Genomic DNA, 18,640 nt, shown 5'->3' with positions numbered 1-18,640 from the left:
TACATATATTTACGAACATGAAACACCTCCCTAATCCCATACATCTCTCTTCTCCAGTTGAATCATGAGCAACCCAAGCCTACTTTACAATAACAACTTTTCTTCTTCTTCATTTTTTTTTTCATGTGCCTCTGACTTAGTTTCTTCAAGTTGTGTCAAAAGACAGTTCACGCCGCTTCTTAGGGTTCGGATCAGGGTTTCCTTTCCTCATCATTGCCACAAACTCCTCATAGTTTATCCTCCCATCCTACAAATTAAATTAGTTTTATTTTCAGTGTATGTGCTTATAGAAGTTATCAGAGATTAGTAGAAGGAGCTTACGTTGTCTCCATCAACTTCAGAAATGATTTCCTTAATGTCTCTGCCGTCACTCATACCAAACTCCCTCAGGGCTTGCTCCAGCTCTTCCATTGTGATATATCTGGAAACCAAGACCATCATTTCATTAACTGGTTTCAACTATGATAAACTGTTGTCTATGTGCTAGTTACTGTACTTACCCACTGTTGTCTTTGTCAAAGTGCTGGAAGGCTGAGAAGAGATGCTCTTCTCTGTCAAGTCTGTTGATGTGCATTGTTGCTGCTATGAACTCTCCATAGTCTATTGTTCCATTACCGTCCGCATCAGCCTATAGAAAACAGAAAATAATCAGTTCTTCTATCGTCTTAATATAGATAGGTAGATAGAATACAAAAACAAGAAGAAGACTTACAGCTTCCATTAACTGTTGGACTTCGTATTCAGATAACCTTGTCCCTTGCTTGGCAAGTCCTTGTCTTAGTTCCTCAAGAGTTATTGTTCCGCTGTCATCAGTGTCCATACCTTTGAACATCTCCTTCAAGCCCATGATTTCTTCTTCTGATAAGCACCCGGCTATCACCTGTTCATTGATGAGTTCAGTGAGATATGCATAGACCAAAGAGTCATTCTCATATATATATATATTGAGAAAAGAGATTAAAAATGTTTACCCTTAAAGCAACTTTCTTAAAGTTGTTCATTGCTTTGAATTGCTTGAGCCTTGACATCACAGCATTGTCAAGAGGAACATCTGGTGCTTCTCCATCCTCCTTAATCCACGGATGGTCTTTTAAAATTACACAAAGGGAAACAAAAACATGTTAAAAAATAGTTTACTGCAATATATATAGTAGATAAGAGATACTTACTGAGAACTTGAGCAGCGGTTAATCTTTGTTTTGGATCAGAGTTAAGCATCTTCCTAACAAGATCCTTAGCCTGGTGGGAAATAGCTGGCCATGGATCACTTGCAAAATCAATCTGTCCACTTAAAATGGCGTTGAAAATCCCATTCTCCGACTCTGAAAAATAACACGAATGATAAAAATCAGTGTTAAAAAAATCGGTCTAGACACCCGCCTAAACATTATAAGGCGCCTAACCACCCTCTAGCGATTTTTCGAACATTGATAAAAATCAACCTCTTTATGTCTTTGTTTTGAAAAATAGATAATGACATACCAGCCCAGAAAGGTGGAACACCACAAAGGAGGATATACAACATGACACCAATGCTCCAAATATCAGCCTCTGGTCCATACTTCCTCTTCAAAACCTCAGGTGCAATGTAATAAGCACTTCCAACAATATCTTTAAATTCCTCTCCTGGCTTGTAGAACACGGAAAGCCCAAAGTCCGTTGCCTTGAGAGGAGAGTTCTCTTCTTTGTTAAGCAACAAAAAGTTCTCAGGCTTCAAGTCCCTATGAATAACCCCCATTGAATGACAAGTATGGATAATCTGAACAATGGTCCTTAGCAACGAAGCCGCGGCTCTCTCAGAGTAATGCCCTTTGGCTATAATCCTATCAAACAACTCTCCTCCAGCGCAAAGCTCCATAACCAGATGCACGTTGTGCTTATCCTCGTAGGCTCCTTTGAGCTCCACGATGTTTGGTTGACCCGTCAAGTGATGCATTATCTGCACCTCTCTTCTTACGTCCTCGATGTCTTCCTTGTTCACCAGCTTCCTTTTGGCAATGGTCTTGCACGCGAATTGGAGTCCCGTGGCCTTTTGCGTGCAGAGATAGGTTACACCGAACTGCCCACGACCAAGCTCTTTCCCTAATGAATATGAGCTTTTTACATCTTCCATTGGTCGGCCTAAGACAGGTCCTATGGGGCCTTGTTTGGTTGCGGGAGGAGGAGATGCTGGTGAGTGTCTCGAGGCTTTCACAGAGGCTTCTGCACCGTCTCCGAGTCCTTTTTCCTGCGTGGGTTCTTCTCGTCCATGAGCGCAACAATTACCCATTGTTGCAATAAGGGGAGAGGAAGTAAGTTCGATCAACCAGGAAGAGAAATACAATGTTAATAGTATTCTTTTAGGTTCTCAACAATTTTTTTATTCCTCTGTCTATTCTTTTAGGTTCTGAGTTTCTTCTTTAGCAAGAAAGTTTAGGAGTTTTTGCTTATGAATGGCCATTAATAGTATTTTTTCTGTTTTTCCAAGTATTATTCATTTTGGCTGTCCTTCAGTTTTGAAAACGATAATAGGTTTTGCTGATGGGGAGGGACTTTAGGAACCACAAAGCCTCTCTGTATCTTTTTGTTATTTAAAGCAAAATATTAGATTTACTTATTTTGGGATTTGTTACAAAAGGTTGAGAGCATTTAGTGGAGAATTTCGGAGGTTGCTTGTAGTATATTCTAATGTCTAAAATGAAGCGCTTATATTATAGTTTTCCGAGTAAGATTTCTGATTATTTTGGATTATGAAATGGATACAAGGAAAAAATGGAGGTTATGATAGAATGCTCTATAATCTCAGAAGGGACAGTTTCAGTAAGTAGGAATTGATGGGTCAACCTTAAGAGGATAGGCTTGTAACCAGTCTGATCTAGGCATGGGCATTTTTACCCCATACCGAAGTCCCAAACTAAACTTGAATAAAAAAAACTGAAATCTGATCCGAACCGTTATACAAAAAACGGAATAGAACTTAAGAGCTTGGTATTTTTGGGTTTGGATAACCTGTTCGAGATACAAACTAAGATCCGAAAACATCTGAAATTAGTTAAGTATGTTAAGGTAATTTAGATGTTTTACAATATTTCAAATTTTTTTGTAGTTTGTTTTATTTGTTATTTTGAATATTTTTAGTTAGGTAAGTAGTTTAAGAAGTTTTTAATTAGATTTGTAAATATTTTATTTATTTTGAGTATTTTTGGCATTTTTAGTTAAAAATATATTTTAAGCGATATTGTTATAATCCGATCCGAACCGAACCCAATCCAATAATTAGTAAAACCTGATTGAAACTTATGAGCATAATACTGAAAATTCAAAAATCTGAATCAACCGAACCAAATCCAATGTGCCACCCATGTATAGTTTGATCCAATGATGTAGTATGCTCTCCTTAACAAGCTCACATATCTTCTTAACCGGAGAGTCTGATCAGACATATCTTTTAAATGCAGTATGCTATTCATTAGCCAAGTGCTTTCTAAAAATGGCAATTCTCTAAAATAGTTATTTTTAAGTTTTTATTACAGGATAACATTTAATAAAGAAAATGATCAAAATAAATTTTTTTTTATTTTGAAAATTTTAATATTTATTTTTTATTTTAAAACATTTGAATTCACATCCTCAAAACGTCATCCCTTAACTCTAAACTCTAAATCTAGATTAGTTAACTCTAGAGTATAAATGTATTTTTATTCTTTAATAAAATTTGTTTTGGTCATTTACTATTTTTGTGACAAAAAAAGCTATTCCTTGTTTCTTATAAAAATACAAATAACTGGTGGGTCTGAAGAATGGACCGTAAAATGGTTGAACTAACCCTGTCTTTGGATATCCTTTTAATGGGCCATATTTATTTGCTAAATGATAGTATGCTTCAACGATAATAACATTGAAAAATTGCAATGTGTTATATCACAAACTTGGATCCAAAACAGGATGAAATTGAACATTAAATAATTCAAGATCGGAGTGTTCATACCATTTCATATTAGCAGTAGATTAGTAGTTTAATTAGTTAAATCGAGTAAGTTAAGAACAATACATTATTCGGTTACAAGGGAGTCGTAACGAGGAACTAAACTAAATAAAAACACAGAACCTACCTAATCCAGAATTTAATTAAAATAGGTCGTGGAGCAGGAGGGAAGAGGCGGAACATACAAGCTGTTGCTGAGGTGGCGTACGGTGATTAGTTGGACTGATTTAAATACACGACTTAAAGTTTTACCAGACCCGACCCGTGACTTCTCCGACACTCACGACCCAATCCCTCCACTCTCTTATCTTTCTCTCTCATAAACACAACACAACACAACACAACACAAGTAGTAGGTGGAAAGCAATGTCCCTTCCTCTTTTCTCTATCTACTGCTAAACCTCCTTTTCCCTCTCCATCTCGCGGCGGAGACACGGAGGAATCCAGCGACAGCTCATCGGTGGCACTGCTGTTGATTCTGCAATTTCTTGGAGGAGAGAGAGGAGGCTTTGAGTCGGTGATGATTGTTTGTCTCTTTCTATTGTAAAAGAGGTGAAATCGAAACCAAATTGGATCTGAGATTATGCTGTTGAGTCAATGGAGGCTTCTTTAGCTGCTTTGGAGCGGCCACGAGGTGCTGCTTCCAATACGGTAATGGAGTTTCTTCGGTTTCTACTTTTTTTTTTTTTGTTCCTTTTCATTTTCTGGGTACATTGGAAGCAGATGAATACAGATGTTGTTTATCACTGAGTGGGATCGTATGATAATTTATTACATAGTGGTGTTTCCATGATTTAGTTGTCTGAATTTCGGTTACTAGGTATATATGTCGGAATTGCTGATAATAGACAAAGTATATTTGTCTACATTGTCAGACCTTCTAGGAATCTCATGATGTGATAGATACACATGGCCTTTCATTAGCTGTGAGACAAGCTCTTATTAGCTGTTCCTTGTATTATTAACTCCGCATCCTTTTGTTCTGGGAAGATTATTGGGCTAATCGCCTCCTGTGATTTTTAACCAATCAGTGCTGACGTGAGGTATATAGTATCTGTGTCTGAGTACATGTTCATAATATCAAAAGAGAAGACTCTGATGAACGAACTATAATTGTTGCTGAGGGGTTTTGTTAGAATTAGAAGAGCCATATATAAATTAGGCAGATCGGTGGTGTACTCTTTGGCTAACATTGTAAAATACACACAAAACGGTATCTAGGGAAGTGATTTCTCAGTTAATTAGAAATGAGACACATGGCAGATATAATGGTATTCAAATGGCTGAATGAGTAGGAATGCAGATCTCTAATCTTTGATATTTGCCACTTTCTGCTACACAATGTGAACTGGAAACAATCGACTTTACTTGTCTCTGCAACTATCTGTTTTCTCTAGTTTTCTAAGTGCACATTTGGTAACTAAGTTGTTGGTTCTTACTAATATATCGTGTAACTCTCGCAATTGTTTGACAGGTTTATAAGAGTGGTCCACTTTTCATATCATCCAAAGGTATCCTTGTGTATTTCTGCGCCTCCCTATTTCTCTATTAAAAATTGTCACATTTCACAATGTTTTGCTCAGCTGTTCATTTCCTTGTGGTTATCGGAATAGCATAGTGCATTAACTTTGTATTTTGGCATTCTGTGGAATAGGATTGGGGTGGACTTCTTGGAAGAAACGCTGGTTCATCCTCACACGTAACTCTTTGGTCTTCTTCAAAAATGACCCTGTTAGTATTTACATCCTTACTGCCTTTTTCTACTTTTGGTTTTGCTCTGTGTATGTTAAGATTCATGATAATCGTATTGTAACTAAAATTTTCACAGGGTTCACTACCACAAAAGGGTGGTGAAGTTAACATAACCCTTGGTGGCATCGACTTGAATAACTCTGGAAGGTATGCAGGATTTTGCTAACCGATTTTAAAATTTCATGGAGTTTAACTTACAGTGCCTTTTGTTTTTCAGTGTTGTGGTGAGAGAGGATAAAAAATTGTTGACCGTATTATTTCCTGATGGGCGTGATGGGAGAGCTTTCACTCTTAAGGTGCTTCGACAATACATTCTCCCTAGATGTCTACTCGAAAAATGATCTTTTATACTACTGCTAACTTCTCTTTTTTTTTGTGATTCAGGCTGAGACATTTCACGATCTCCACGCCTGGAAAACTGCTCTTGAGCAGGCTCTTGCACACGCCCCCAATGCAGCACTCAGCATGGGTCATAATGGAATATTCCTTGCTGAAACTAACGAGGCTATCGAAGGTTCCTTTCATCAATGTTTGTTATAATCCATGTTACAACTTTGGCGCATACGCATCTTATATCTTATAATATTTGTTATGCATATAAATATTTATTCTTTCTATTATTTATACGCCATTCTGCCTTTATTGTCCATCATTGCCAGGGCGGGATAAGCGTCCATTAAAATCCTTGGTTGTTGGAAGACCAATCTTACTTGCTCTTGAAGATATTGATGGAAGCCCATCATTCCTCGAGAAAGCTCTTCAGTTCATTGAGAAATATGGTAAGTTCTTGATTGCATGGTCGTCCCTATATGATTTTTGCATCAAAATGTGTCCGTAGTTCCTTCTGGGTACTTAACGCATGTAAAGTATGCATTTCGATACTTCATTAACTGTCTTCTCCATGATTCTATTGTCTCAGTCAATCTGTTGTACAATTTGCTTGTTGTTATAATTAGATGTACTTATACTCCTCGAATGCATTTTTCTTTTTAAATTTTTTTTTTTGGTTTTCGTGGTCTTCTGTCTCGTCAGGAACTAAAATTGAAGGAATATTAAGACAGGCTGCTGACGTGGAAGAGGTGGAACGTAGAGTTCAAGAATATGAACAGGGTACCTATAATCTTCTCCATGCTATTATATTATGTTCTTAGACTCCCCTGGTACTTAAGATATGTGCTCTCCCTCCAATACCCGGTTTACATATTTTATCTTCTTCCTCTCCAAATGATACTTAGGCAAAACGGAGTTCGCTTTTGATGAAGATCCGCATGTTATTGGAGACTGCATTAAGGTAGTTTCCTCTCAACTTCTTCTTCTTCTGTTAGTTTGTGCATTGTTACAATGCTAAGGTTATTCTACTCCACTCCACTTGCAGCATGTGTTGAGGGAGTTGCCTTCTTCACCGGTGTCAGCATCTTGTTGTACTGCCCTGCTGGAAGCTTACCGTGAGTCTCCTCACCCTTTTCTCCTTCCTCTGATGAAGTCATTCTTCTACTCATGCAGATCTCTCTGTGTGTGTGTGTATATATATATATATTTTTATTTTATTTAAATGCGTCTTCTGTGGAGATTTTTCCGGGAGATCTGACTGAAGCTCTGTGATTTTTTACCTCCTTTTAATCATTTTGCTGGATCAGGAATCGAGTCTAAGGAGGCTCGCATTAGTTCATTGCGCTCTGCTCTAGCGGAAACATTTCCTGAACCTAACAGACGTTTACTACAACGGTATGTTTATAAGATATATTAGATGTTGTAGTTGATGTTACTTGTTTCCTATCAAGTCTGACTCTACAGGCCAGATGAATGTCCTGAGGGCTTTATGAGGTGTTTTTTTAAATCGTTGAATATTTGCGTTGTACCCTCAGGATTCTGAAAATGATGCATACTATCTCGTCTCATTCCCACGAAAATCGAATGAGCCCATCTGCTGTAGCTGCTTGCATGGCTCCTCTGCTCTTACGTCCTCTTCTGGCTGGTGAATGTGATCTAGATGACGAATTTGATAGCGGTGAAGACAATTCTGCTCAGCTTCTTGCTGCTGCTAATGCTGCCAATAATGCTCAAGCCATCATTACTGTTCTCCTGGAGGATTATGGAAGTATTTTTGATGTAAGACGCACTCAGATAGCTTTATACAAATTTATATGCTTTCACGATGTGTCAACAGTTTCTTATATATTTGCAATTTTGCAGGAAGAAAATATTCAAAGATGTTCCATGTCGACCGAGTCGCATATTGGTAATAGTGGACCTGATGATTCTAGTGATGATGACAACAACTCAAAAAATGAATATCATAATGCAGAGAATGAAGTAGAGCCAGTGACAGATGATGATGATAACGAGCGTGCGTTGAGTGGAAAAATGAGTGAGAGCAGCGGTGGCACAAGCAGCGATCTCTATGAATACAAGGTTATTTCTCCTTTAATATACTCACGCTTCCATGCCGAGTTTACATGAAACATCTATTTGTATAGTGTTGGTAATGTATAGTTATGTAATGATTGCTGAATACATTCTTTGTAGGGATTTGTTGCTGATGATTCTGATATTGAATCACCTAGAGAGACAACTGGTCCAATACGTAATTCAAACGTACGAACAGATCATGTTGTGAGAAATCTTTTCATCAACTCCACGGATCAACAAGCTGGAGAGCAGATAGGTGGTGATGATCCAACAAAGTATGGAGGAAACTCATGTCTAGTAGATGGCGGCGAGTCTTTTCAATCAGGGAAGGTTCTAAATGTACTCAATCATGGAAATACATTGGCTTCTCCTGGTCTTGAATCATCAAGTGAGAAGTCAGTGAATAAGGGCACACCTTCCTCTGTTCCTTCAAAGCGTGCAACATTCTGGGGTCGTGGCAGTGTATGTGCTTTTCTTATCTTTGATCGAATAGTTCTGATTCATGTACATGTGTCAGATTTGACAAATTAGTTCAAGTATAATGAGTGCATGATAGAAATCTCTTTTCTCCAGTTAATTACAAACGTCACGACTTAGCATAGTCATATTAGATATAAGGAATAAATGCCTATTGGAATAACATCAGTAACATTTTCTTTGCTCTTTGTTTGTCACAGGCCAGAAAGAGATCTACAGATGGATCGTTTGATTCTTCAGGAGAAGACGAGTAAGGCTTTCACTCTTTAGTGTATATTGAGAGAAAATGATTCTGCTAGCATTATTCTCTTTCTATGTTGATCTGCTTCTTCATCTATTTGGTCTAGACTTGAATCGAAGGCATTTGAGATTATTCTTGCTTGGTGCTTGTGTACTGCTAATTGGTTCATAAATTCTATGTAGGCTTGCTATACAGAGGCTTGAGACCACGAAAAATGAATTGCGACAACGAATAGCAAAAGAGGTAATCATCTGCTGCCTTGAAATTGATTATCTGACTTCACTAAGTCATTAACAGGGGTCATCATTGTCGAATATAGGCCAGAGGTAATGCGATACTACAGGCTAGCTTGGAGAGAAGGAAGCAAGCACTTCATGAACGTCGTTTGTCGCTTGAACAAGATGTATAAATTTTCTCTTCAAACTATCCATGTTTATGAATCTCCTCTCTCTACAATTAAGCCTAATGTCAAAGGAATGTTCTTCTGGTTTGATGGGGGAATATTTCTACAGGTGTCAAGATTACAAGAGCAGTTGCAAGCCGAAAGAGATCTCCGAGCAGCACTGGAGGTTGGTTTGAGCATGTCCTCTGGACAATTCAGCTCACATGGTGTGGATTCGAAAGTAAGTATAGATTTTAGGGGAATATTATCTTTCTTTAGAACAATGAGCTCTTGTGAAAGTATTAACGATCCATGCAATATTTGAAGACAAGAGCTGAACTTGAGGAAATTGCTCTTGCTGAGGCTGATGTGGCAAGGCTGAAGCAGAAAGTGGCAGAACTTCACCATCAGCTTAGCCAGCAACGTCAGACTAACTTTGGCTCTTTCTCAGACGCGCGTGATAGTCATCAGTATCTCCAGAATCACAATCCTCAAAAGTGAGTTGTATTGCTTTATATTTTAATTGCATTTCATCAGCAGTGGCTGTAATGTGATTGATTCAAATGTAAATTTTGTTTCTGCTCTAATACCATGGTTATGTATTACTGCAGAAGGTTTCTTCAACAAGATTTTGATTCCACTCTTGCCTTTGTAAATCATGAAAGGAAACAACGACACGAGGTATTTTTACTGAAGTTTCTGTCATGGATCATTCTCTTTCAAAGTTAAGATTAAGCCAATAGAATCTATTGTCTGACCTGCAGGAGAATATACTGGGAGCGGAGTGGAGAAATAGTAAAGGAGGAGGATCATTTGGTGTTGGCAATAGCAGGCAACCGTCTCGTAAGCAAGTACAAGAACCAACTAACATGGTCGACTCTAAAAGCAGCAGTGGAGAGTCTGGAAAGATGTCTGTAGACAAGTTCTCAACTACAGATTCTCCATCTGTTCCGTCCACTTCAAGAGCATTAGATGTAAGACCTTCTACTCATTATGAATTCATGACAATGCATACGCCTAACATGCTACTAAAATGAACGGGTTTTGCAGATAACAGAGTACCCAAGGCCTAATCATCCGTCAGCAGCTGCATCAGCAGCTCTGGTAGAGTTAACAACTCGTCTTGATTTCTTCAAGGAAAGACGCTCGCAGCTAATGGAGCAGCTCCATAGCTTGGATCTTAACTACGGCGGCTCTTCTTCTTCTTCTCAAGATTTCATACACAGGCCATCTTCTCCACCTTGGAACTAACATTATGAGAATAATAAAGTATATGTTTGCTCTGTATATGTGTTTTTGGGTGATTGATTTAATGATGTTTTCGTATCTGTTCTGATAATTTTCTTCCGTGAAGACAAGAATGACCTCATTGTGTATATAAAAGACTTGTATGTTTTGTTTTGTTCTATGTGAGGTTGGTTATGTTCATGAGTATGTAACTGTTAGGCCGTCTGGATGGACGTTGGTCTCTTTAGACTCTGACCAGCCAATTAACTGATCAATATAGTATTTTACTTCGTCTTGGCGGTTCATACTTCATGTGATGCTATCTCCAATAAAATTTTATTTTTTACTATAAAATGGAGTAATAATATAATCAAGACCATCTCCAATGATTCACTTTATTTTTCATTATAAAATAGAATAACTCTAGAGTTGAGTTCATTGGTACTTTATTCAGAAAATATTATAATTAACTATATATATAGAGTATATAATGAAAAATATAGTATTATTGAAGTATTTTTACTCTAAACTCTATTTTAGATTGAAATATACTAATATAGAATATGGTTAGAGATACCCTAAGTTGGTTTTGTTGTAATTCTACTCTTTTTAGAATAAAAATAAAATAATTAATAAAAAGTAAATATACTATTCAACAAATAAAATAAAAATACAGTGGGACTAGAGATACTCTAACGTACTTACAGTTGTAGATTTTTTTAATCCTTAACTGAATTAGAGCCCTTGAATTTATATTTATTGTGTGTTTTCTCTTCAAAGATTTTTGGTTGTTGAAGGGAAAAAATGAAAGAATGCCAAAAAGGAATAAAAGAACAACTTTGAAAATATTCATGGGAAAAGAAAAGACTAAGAACGACGTCGTTCAAAGCCCATAAAGCGAGGGAAAGAAAATACTTGACAATAAATCTTTTTTTTTTTTTTTTTTTTTATATTTCCCTCGTGTTGACTCCTTATATATTAAGGAAAAATCGACCTCAAAACACTTTCACCGTCTCTTTTTTTTTTTCTCTCTCTCTCTATAAGAACCCTAGTTTCTCTCTCATCGTACCGATTTGTCATTCCGTTGCTCGTAGTCGCATAGCCATTCGCAGATCTGGTAATTTAGTTTACGTTTCCTAAGGATTTCGCTTCAATTTTGGGTTGCTTTCTTCTTTATCGTGTTTTTTGATTTTTTTCTTAATAAAATCTTGAGATTAGGGTTTTCTCCCCTTTCTCTAAATTGATGCTTGATTTCGATCCTCGCTTGCGGATTACTAGTCATGTTTATCTTTCGAAAGATTCAGAGACGAATAGGATTTTGATTTTTTTGTTGTTGCGGAAATAGGATTTTTTTTTCTTTGTCAATATCTCTGGTTGATCACTTGTACAATCGTTTGTTTTGTGTAGAGGGTCTTGATTTCTCTATTCAAGGTTTTGACTTGAACACATGCTTCCATAGTTGATTGGAACTTTATCTGATTAGAATCATGTATGTATAGAGCTTCCAAGTACTTTAGATGATTGGTTTTGCTTAAGCTTCTTATATTAGATAAGATTCTGTATGTGTTGTTTAGCTATTGCATTACTTTATCTCCATTGTTATAGATAAGGACACGAGCATATGTTTAAACTTCGACCCTTTACTGAGTTTTTTCTTTGTTTTTTAAATGCAGGTTGTGTGAAATAACGTTGAGAGATTTGAATGGATGATGACTTTGCAGATGGATAAGAATACTGCTTCCTCCCCAAGGGAGCGAGCCAAGTCCATATTCGATAAGGTTCTCCCTCTCTTACTTATCTGAATTTGGGTGTTTTTAACATGCCTCTTAGAGGGTTTATCGGTTCATCTTAGCTCGTCTTTGTAGGGTTGTATAGGCCGTGTTGTCTCTTTACTTGAGCCTATGTCTTTTGTTAGTTTTGGATCTTCAGCTCAGTGACAATATATCCATACTTTGCAGACTGTTGAGTTAGAAATCAAGCGTAGGAAGGCTGCTCAGGCTCGGAATCCTTCTGACCCGAACCTGTGGCAGCAAATTCGTGAGAACTATGAAGCAATCGTTCTTGAAGATCACACATTTTCTGAGGAGCACAACATTGAGTTTACTCTGTGGCAGCTGCATTACAAACGGATTGAAGACTTTAGATCACACATCAATGCTCTCCTGGCTTCTAGTAACTCGAATGCTCAAAATTCAAAGGGTCCATCTATGGCTGACCGGGTCGCAAATATCAAGCTCCAGTTCAGAACTTTCCTTTCAGAGGCAACTGGGTTTTACCATGAAATGATCTTAAAAATTAGATCAAAGTATGGGCTTCCCTTGGGTTATTTTTCGGAGAGTCAAGATAGTCAAAATTTGGCTGATAAGGATGGAAAGAAGTTTGCAGAAGTTCAAAAAGGCTTGGTATCTTGTCACCGTTGCTTAATATACCTTGGTGATCTTGCTCGGTATAAAGGATTGTATGGAGAGGGGGATTCCAAGAACCGTGAGCATGCTGCTGCCTCGAGTTACTATTTGCAAGCAGCTTCTCTATTGCCAGGCAGTGGAAACCCACATCATCAGGTTATTTCCTTTTCTCTTTCACGTGATGTTTTTAGTTGATACTGCTATGTCGTACAGCTTGGCTAACTGTATCAACTTAATGTCTCAGCTTGCTATAATTGCTTCCTATTCCGGGGATGAGTTTGCAGCAACATATCGTTATTTCCGGAGTTTGGCTGTGGAGACTCCTTTCCCAACTGCCCGTGACAACTTGATTGTTGCTTTTGAAAAGGTTAACTAATAAGCTTATGTTTTGTAATTATGTTAGGTGCTTAAGGCAATCGCTATTAACTTTCTTAGTACCCAAATATAATACATTTCTATCTCTTTGTATGGTTGAGCAGAATCGTCTGAGTTATGCCCAATTGTTTGCGGCTCCCAAAGACTCACCTAGAAGGCCCACTGGTAAAAGAAGAGGTAAAGGCCAAGATAATTCATCGAAGAAAGATGCGGACGTGGTAGCTGCTCCTGAGAAGGATAAAGCAACTAGTGCAGATGAGAAGCTCAAAGCATTCTGCGTTAGATTTGTTCGTCTAAACGGGATTCTTTTTACCAGAACAAGGTAAATTTTTTTTCTGAAAATTAGTTTGTTCTAGCCACCGTTACTGGATCTCTGGTCTAATATTTATCGTCTTTGTTCAGCCTGGAGACATTCTCAGATGTTCTTGCTTCCACAAGCAGCAGTCTACGAGATCTGATTTCTTCGAGCTTAAAGGAAGAGATGAGTTTTGGTAAAGACACCAGTGACAGCGCACTTTTTATTGTTAGGCTCGTGACCATTCTTATATTTAGCGTCGCTAACTCGAAGAAAGAAAAGGAAGGTCAGTCATATGCAGAAATTGTGAATCGTGTGGAGCTCGCGAGAAACTCCTTAACAGCAAGTTTTGAGTTACTTGGGCACGTAATAGAGCAGTGTGCGCAACTGAGTGATCCTTCGTCAAGTTACTTCTTGCCTGGTGTCTTAGTTTTTGTTGAGTGGTTGGCCTGCTGTCCTGATGTTGCAATGGGGAGTGATCCGGATGAAAGACGGACTGCTGTGAGAAGCAGCTTTTGGAACCAGTGTGTTGTCTTCTTCAACCAAATCTTGTCTCTTGGGCCTATATATATTGATGATGTTGAAGATGAGAGTTGCTTCTCGAACATGAGCATGTATGACGAAAGAGAAACTGAAAACAGACTTGCACTGTGGGAGGACTATGAGTTGAGAGGATTCTTGCCATTGCTTCCAGCTCAGTCTATTCTCGACTTTTCAAGAAGACATTCCTTTGGAACTGAGAGTCCCAAGGAAAAGAAAGCTCGTATAAAGAGGATCCTAGCAGCCGGGAAAGCATTGACCAGTGTGATCAAGGTTGATCAGAGTCATGTGTATTTTGATTCAAAGAAGAAGAAATTTCTTGTTGGCTCTGAACCGTCAGATGACTTGCTGGATTCTCATTCAAGCCCAGCGGAAGCTGATAATGCGTTACAAGATAACCAAGGAATGATGAATCATATAACGCCAGTGACGCAGCTATATCAGCAGATTCATTTGGGTGAGGAGGATGATGATGAAGAAATTGTTTTCAAACCTCTGGTTACTGAGAAGAGGAAAGGGGCTTCTGACCAAATATATGTTCCTAATGGAGGAGGCTTCAAGAATCCTGATCAAGTTGCTACTGTGGGGGACTTCAAAGCTTTGAGTGTTTCAGATGCAGCTTTTCATGAAAATCTCCTTCTCCAGGCAAGAGGCAACGCAAGTATTCAACTGCCTGCATCTGTTGGTTCTAACCTTCTGGCACACCTTCTGCCGTCAACACAGTCCCAGGGTGTGCAGTTGCAACAGGTTCAGACACAGGCAGTGCATCCTCAGCCATCTCAATCGCTAGCCTCTGCACGACTTCAGCCAATGCAATCACCGGTGGCACAACAATCGCAGGCCGCACTACTTCAACAATTGCAGTCACGGGCTATGCACTTTCAACATCCTCAAGGACAGGTTCCACATGTTTCACTGGCCCAATCACAACCTGCTTCACTCGGTGTTAGCAAGTGGTTACCAGAAGAAGCTGCTAATAGCCTATCTGGTTTTGCTCAGATGGGTAACGGTCATGTGATGAGGAATGAGATGCAAGGAAATCATGGAGTCTCCTATTACCCTGCACACTCACTGCCGATCCACCAGTCTTTCAATGTCAATGGTATGGCTGGTATGCCATATTCTCAGTCACGAACACCTGAAGCTATGCTGCCACCCATAATTGATACTTTTTCATCTTCTGGAATTATTTCTAATGGCCTTGGCGTGCAATCTTCGTTAGCAAGAAAAAGTCCAATCGGTAGAGCCTCCAAGCATCTTGGCCCACCCCCTGGGTTTAACTCAGTCCCCTCTAAGCTGCAAAAGGAGCCAACACCCGGTCCGGATATGTCTGGCAGCACTCTACCGGCTGATGATTACAGCTGGTTGGATGGATACCAAGGCCAGTCTCACCAAGGCACTGGTTTCAACAGTTCTTTGAATTACGGTTCTTCTGGGAAGCCAGAACACATGGGTACCAGCAATGGACTGAATGGGCCTGCCAACTTTCCGTTCCCTGGAAAACAAGCTCCAGCGTCACAGGTCCAAGCAAAATTTCCATACTTTCAGCATCCTCAGGAAGATAACTTTGTGAACGGAAACGATCAGTCAGCTCAACTCCCCCAGCAATATCCAGGACATCCCAGTTGGTCGGGTCATCGCTTTGTGTGAGATCAGAAAGGAAGAGAGTAACACGGTAAGAGTAGGCATAAAGCTCCTTTCCATTATTATCTAATGCTTTGTGTAAGCTCTTACTCTTGTGGTGTTGATCGACGTATTTGGGGAATGATTCAGGTGAGTGTTACGTATGTTCTCAGCTACCTAACTCCAACTGAGCCTCGTTCTGTTGAAGTATCTAGTTGGAGTCTTTGTGGCCTTGGCTTGTTGTGGGGCACTTCCTACCTGACAGGTTAGTCTTTGTTCACTCTTGTCTTTAAGCTAGCGTTGCAGTTACGCATTCAGACATGTTTTGGCAGTCATTGGTTTACTATACTAACCATTAATGTTATTGATGGTAGATTCAGGAGACAGCTGATGTTGGTGTAAGAGATGTATGGTAACAAGAATGAATGGTTTCTACGGAATTGATAGGAGTAAAGTGCCTTTCTCTTACTTGAAGTGGATGATGAATAAGAAAGGAAACGTACGTTGTGGCTTGCTCTGGATGAAGCACACTTTATCATCCTTTATATCTATTTATATTTTCTTGCGAATAATTGCAGCGAATCTCACTCTCTTGGATTGCTTTCCAGTTTCCTCTCATTTGTTCTATGTTTGTTTCAAACTTCTCTCTGTTTTACTGTGTCGTTTCAAGTTGAACATGTGAAACTCTGCACATGGATTTGAATAAAAAGTACTCGTTTGTTGAAACAATCTCGTTTGTGTCCATGATTCTTTTTACAAGAGGGAGAGTTCATGATCGCGTTTCTGAAAATCGTTTGAAGTAGGTATTAATGGTCCACTAAAACAATTGGTATAATGCAGCTTTCGTATAGAATTAAAAATAATTCTAAAGAGTCGACTTGGAATAAGACTTTCGGAGTAAGATCCCCCAGCAAAGAAAACGATAGAACACGAAGAAGGCAAGCATTATCCCGACATTGATCCACCTTGTGTCCTTGTCAAGCCCTCTCTTCCTCAACACATCTTCTCCCGTCATCAAACACCCCATGTCCCCTCCCGAGAAGCACTCTTTCCGCAAGCTCCAGTACTCGTTCACAAGCATCGACTCCAGAGGGTAACGGTACAGAGAAACATAATACATGAACATCCACGGCTTCGGTATCTTTTCCTTAGGGATGAAGTAACCTGAGAAGAGAAAGAACGCTCCAAGAACAGTGCATATAAGCGAGTTTCCAGAGATGAAGTCAGGAGCAACCGCGCTGAGGAAGAGCACTAAAGAACTAGCCATGAGGATTATAAGCCAGACACATAGCACAAAGAAAGAGAACGCATGAACCGACGGGTTTAAACCCACGATCCAGTAAACCGGTATGGAGAATAGAAGCGATACAACGAATAAAAACGGCACAAACGCGATAGTGTTCGCGATCATGTAAGACGAGATTCTGTACGATCCACGAGACGCTTCTTTCATCAAAACGCGGCGTTCTCGGAGGTAAATAGGAAGCGCTTCGACCGTTGAGGACAAGAGGAAGCTTAAGCTGAAGGCGAAGAGTCCGAGCCTCTCCGCCACGCCTTCTTCGTCGCGTTTGAGTCTCGTGTAAACGCTTCCGAGGCCTAACCCCGCAACAACCGCTTGCATCGTTCTCGCTAGGAAGAGCTGCTTCGTCCTGTAGATGATTTTGCAGAACCTCGAGCAGAGGAATGAGATCTCCGCTACGTCGAAGAGACTGCGAAACTCTTGCTTCTTAGCTATCGTATTATCGTTCTCGTTCTCGTTCTCGATCGATGACGATGATGATAGCAAAGATCGAGAGGAGTCTGTTTGGTTCGAATCGCGTAACGAATCGACGATCTCCATCGCGAATTCGATCGGATTCAGCTGTTCGGGAATCTGAAACCCTAGCTTGGCGATCGAGTCCTCGAGATGCTCGAGATTCCCGAAGTGGATCACCGATCCGCGCGAGAGGATCAAGTAATCGGAGATGTAATCGAGGATCCTATAGCTAGGTTGATGAATCGAGAAGACGACGGTTCTCTGCTTCGTCTTCGCCATATTCGCTAAAAGCTCAACGACCTGAAGCGAGTTCCGGCTATCTAAACCGGAAGTCGGTTCGTCGAGGAGAAGAATCGGCGGGTCGCGGATCATCTCAACGGCTATAGAGACTCTCTTCCTCTCTCCTCCCGAGACTCCACGATCCTCTTCGTCTCCTTCTCCGACGAAGCTGTCTTGAACGAGAACGAGGCCTAGGTCTCTCAACAAGGTATCCACTCTCTCTTCCTTCTCCTTCGCCGTGGAGTCTCGTAAGCTGAACTTGGCGCTGTACATTAACGTCTCTTTGACTGTGAGCAGAGGGAGGAGATCGTCGTCTTGAGGGACGAATCCGCATAGTCTCCGTAACTGATTGTTGTTGCTGATTCTACCGTTGTTTATTAAAATGGTGGAGGAGGGATCTAGTGCCTTGTGGCTCACTCTACCGGAAATGATTTTTAAGAGTGTGGATTTGCCTGTTCCGCTGGGGCCCACCACGGCGAGGAGTTTTGAGGGTTGGGTTGTGAAGGTTACGGATTTGAGGATGGTGACGTGGTGGATGGTGTAAGAGAGGTTAGCGACGGTTAGGGAGTAGCGGTTAGGTGTTGGGAGCGGTGAAGAGGAGGAGGAAGAGGAGGCTGAGGAGTATTCGTCGGGGGAGTTTGAGGATGAGAAGAGTATGATTGAGTCTTCTTCGCGGCGGTTTGTGGTCATAGAAGGAGGAGGGTGGAAGCAAGAAGCCATGGTGTGTGTGTTGTTCATATCTTCATCTCTGAATGTTTACTAAAGTGCTTTTTATGAGTTTTTTTTCTCAGAATTGGTGGACCAACAAAAGAAACAAGTTTTAATGGTAGGCAGAGGTTGGTGTAACTCTTCAGAAGCTATGTATTCTAATTCTATCTGGTTGGTCATTTTGTTTGGTTTTGGTGAGTTTCTCAT

At 39.8% G+C, this 18,640-nt stretch overlaps 4 protein-coding genes across 5 annotated transcripts; 2 read left to right on the top strand and 2 right to left on the bottom strand.

The window, feature by feature from the left end:
- Position 1: 1 nt before the first annotated feature.
- On the bottom strand, positions 2-2,823 carry LOC106370467 (calcium-dependent protein kinase 34). Its single transcript, XM_013810471.3, has 7 exons — positions 1,483-2,823; positions 1,170-1,322; positions 972-1,087; positions 713-880; positions 501-628; positions 322-421; positions 2-247 (listed from the first exon to the last, which is right to left on the bottom strand). Exons 1-7 carry the CDS (start codon positions 2,267-2,269, stop codon positions 146-148), a joined length of 1,554 nt encoding a protein of 517 aa, XP_013665925.1. The 5' UTR covers positions 2,270-2,823; the 3' UTR covers positions 2-145.
- A 1,406-nt stretch (positions 2,824-4,229) lies between these two features.
- LOC106371814 (rho GTPase-activating protein 7) lies at positions 4,230-10,653 on the top strand. Of its 2 annotated transcripts, XM_013811918.3 has the most exons (23): positions 4,230-4,615; positions 5,439-5,475; positions 5,619-5,695; positions 5,793-5,863; positions 5,934-6,012; positions 6,101-6,230; positions 6,376-6,495; positions 6,749-6,826; positions 6,952-7,007; positions 7,092-7,161; positions 7,354-7,441; positions 7,582-7,825; positions 7,910-7,955; positions 8,022-8,128; positions 8,243-8,587; positions 8,803-8,852; positions 9,026-9,086; positions 9,163-9,246; positions 9,356-9,466; positions 9,553-9,722; positions 9,837-9,906; positions 9,990-10,199; positions 10,276-10,653. In XM_013811918.3, the coding sequence occupies exons 1-23, from the start codon at positions 4,562-4,564 to the stop codon at positions 10,474-10,476; spliced, it is 2,559 nt and encodes an 852-aa protein (XP_013667372.2). In that variant the 5' UTR covers positions 4,230-4,561; the 3' UTR covers positions 10,477-10,653. The 2 variants fall into 2 exon arrangements, with proteins under 2 accessions (XP_013667372.2, XP_013667371.2); XM_013811917.3 differs by having other exon boundaries at positions 4,231-4,615; positions 7,910-8,128.
- A 764-nt stretch (positions 10,654-11,417) lies between these two features.
- Positions 11,418-16,419, top strand: LOC106371812 (nonsense-mediated mRNA decay factor SMG7-like). Its single transcript, XM_013811915.3, has 8 exons — positions 11,418-11,569; positions 12,126-12,230; positions 12,411-13,013; positions 13,102-13,224; positions 13,337-13,554; positions 13,635-15,742; positions 15,841-15,955; positions 16,065-16,419. The coding sequence occupies exons 2-6, from the start codon at positions 12,159-12,161 to the stop codon at positions 15,715-15,717; spliced, it is 3,099 nt and encodes a 1,032-aa protein (XP_013667369.1). The 5' UTR covers positions 11,418-11,569; positions 12,126-12,158; the 3' UTR covers positions 15,718-15,742; positions 15,841-15,955; positions 16,065-16,419.
- Positions 16,420-16,462: 43 nt separating this feature from the next.
- Positions 16,463-18,632, bottom strand: LOC106371813 (ABC transporter G family member 23). Its single transcript, XM_013811916.3, has one exon. The coding sequence runs from the start codon at positions 18,461-18,463 to the stop codon at positions 16,556-16,558; it is 1,908 nt and encodes a 635-aa protein (XP_013667370.2). The 5' UTR covers positions 18,464-18,632; the 3' UTR covers positions 16,463-16,555.
- Positions 18,633-18,640: the final 8 nt, after the last annotated feature.

The sequence above is a fragment of the Brassica napus genome, chromosome A10, assembly GCF_020379485.1.
Source record: "Brassica napus cultivar Da-Ae chromosome A10, Da-Ae, whole genome shotgun sequence".
Classification (NCBI taxonomy): Eukaryota; Viridiplantae; Streptophyta; class Magnoliopsida; order Brassicales; family Brassicaceae; genus Brassica; species Brassica napus.
The sequence above is the reverse complement of the archived record's forward strand: the minus strand, read 5'-3'. Positions and strand labels throughout refer to the sequence as shown.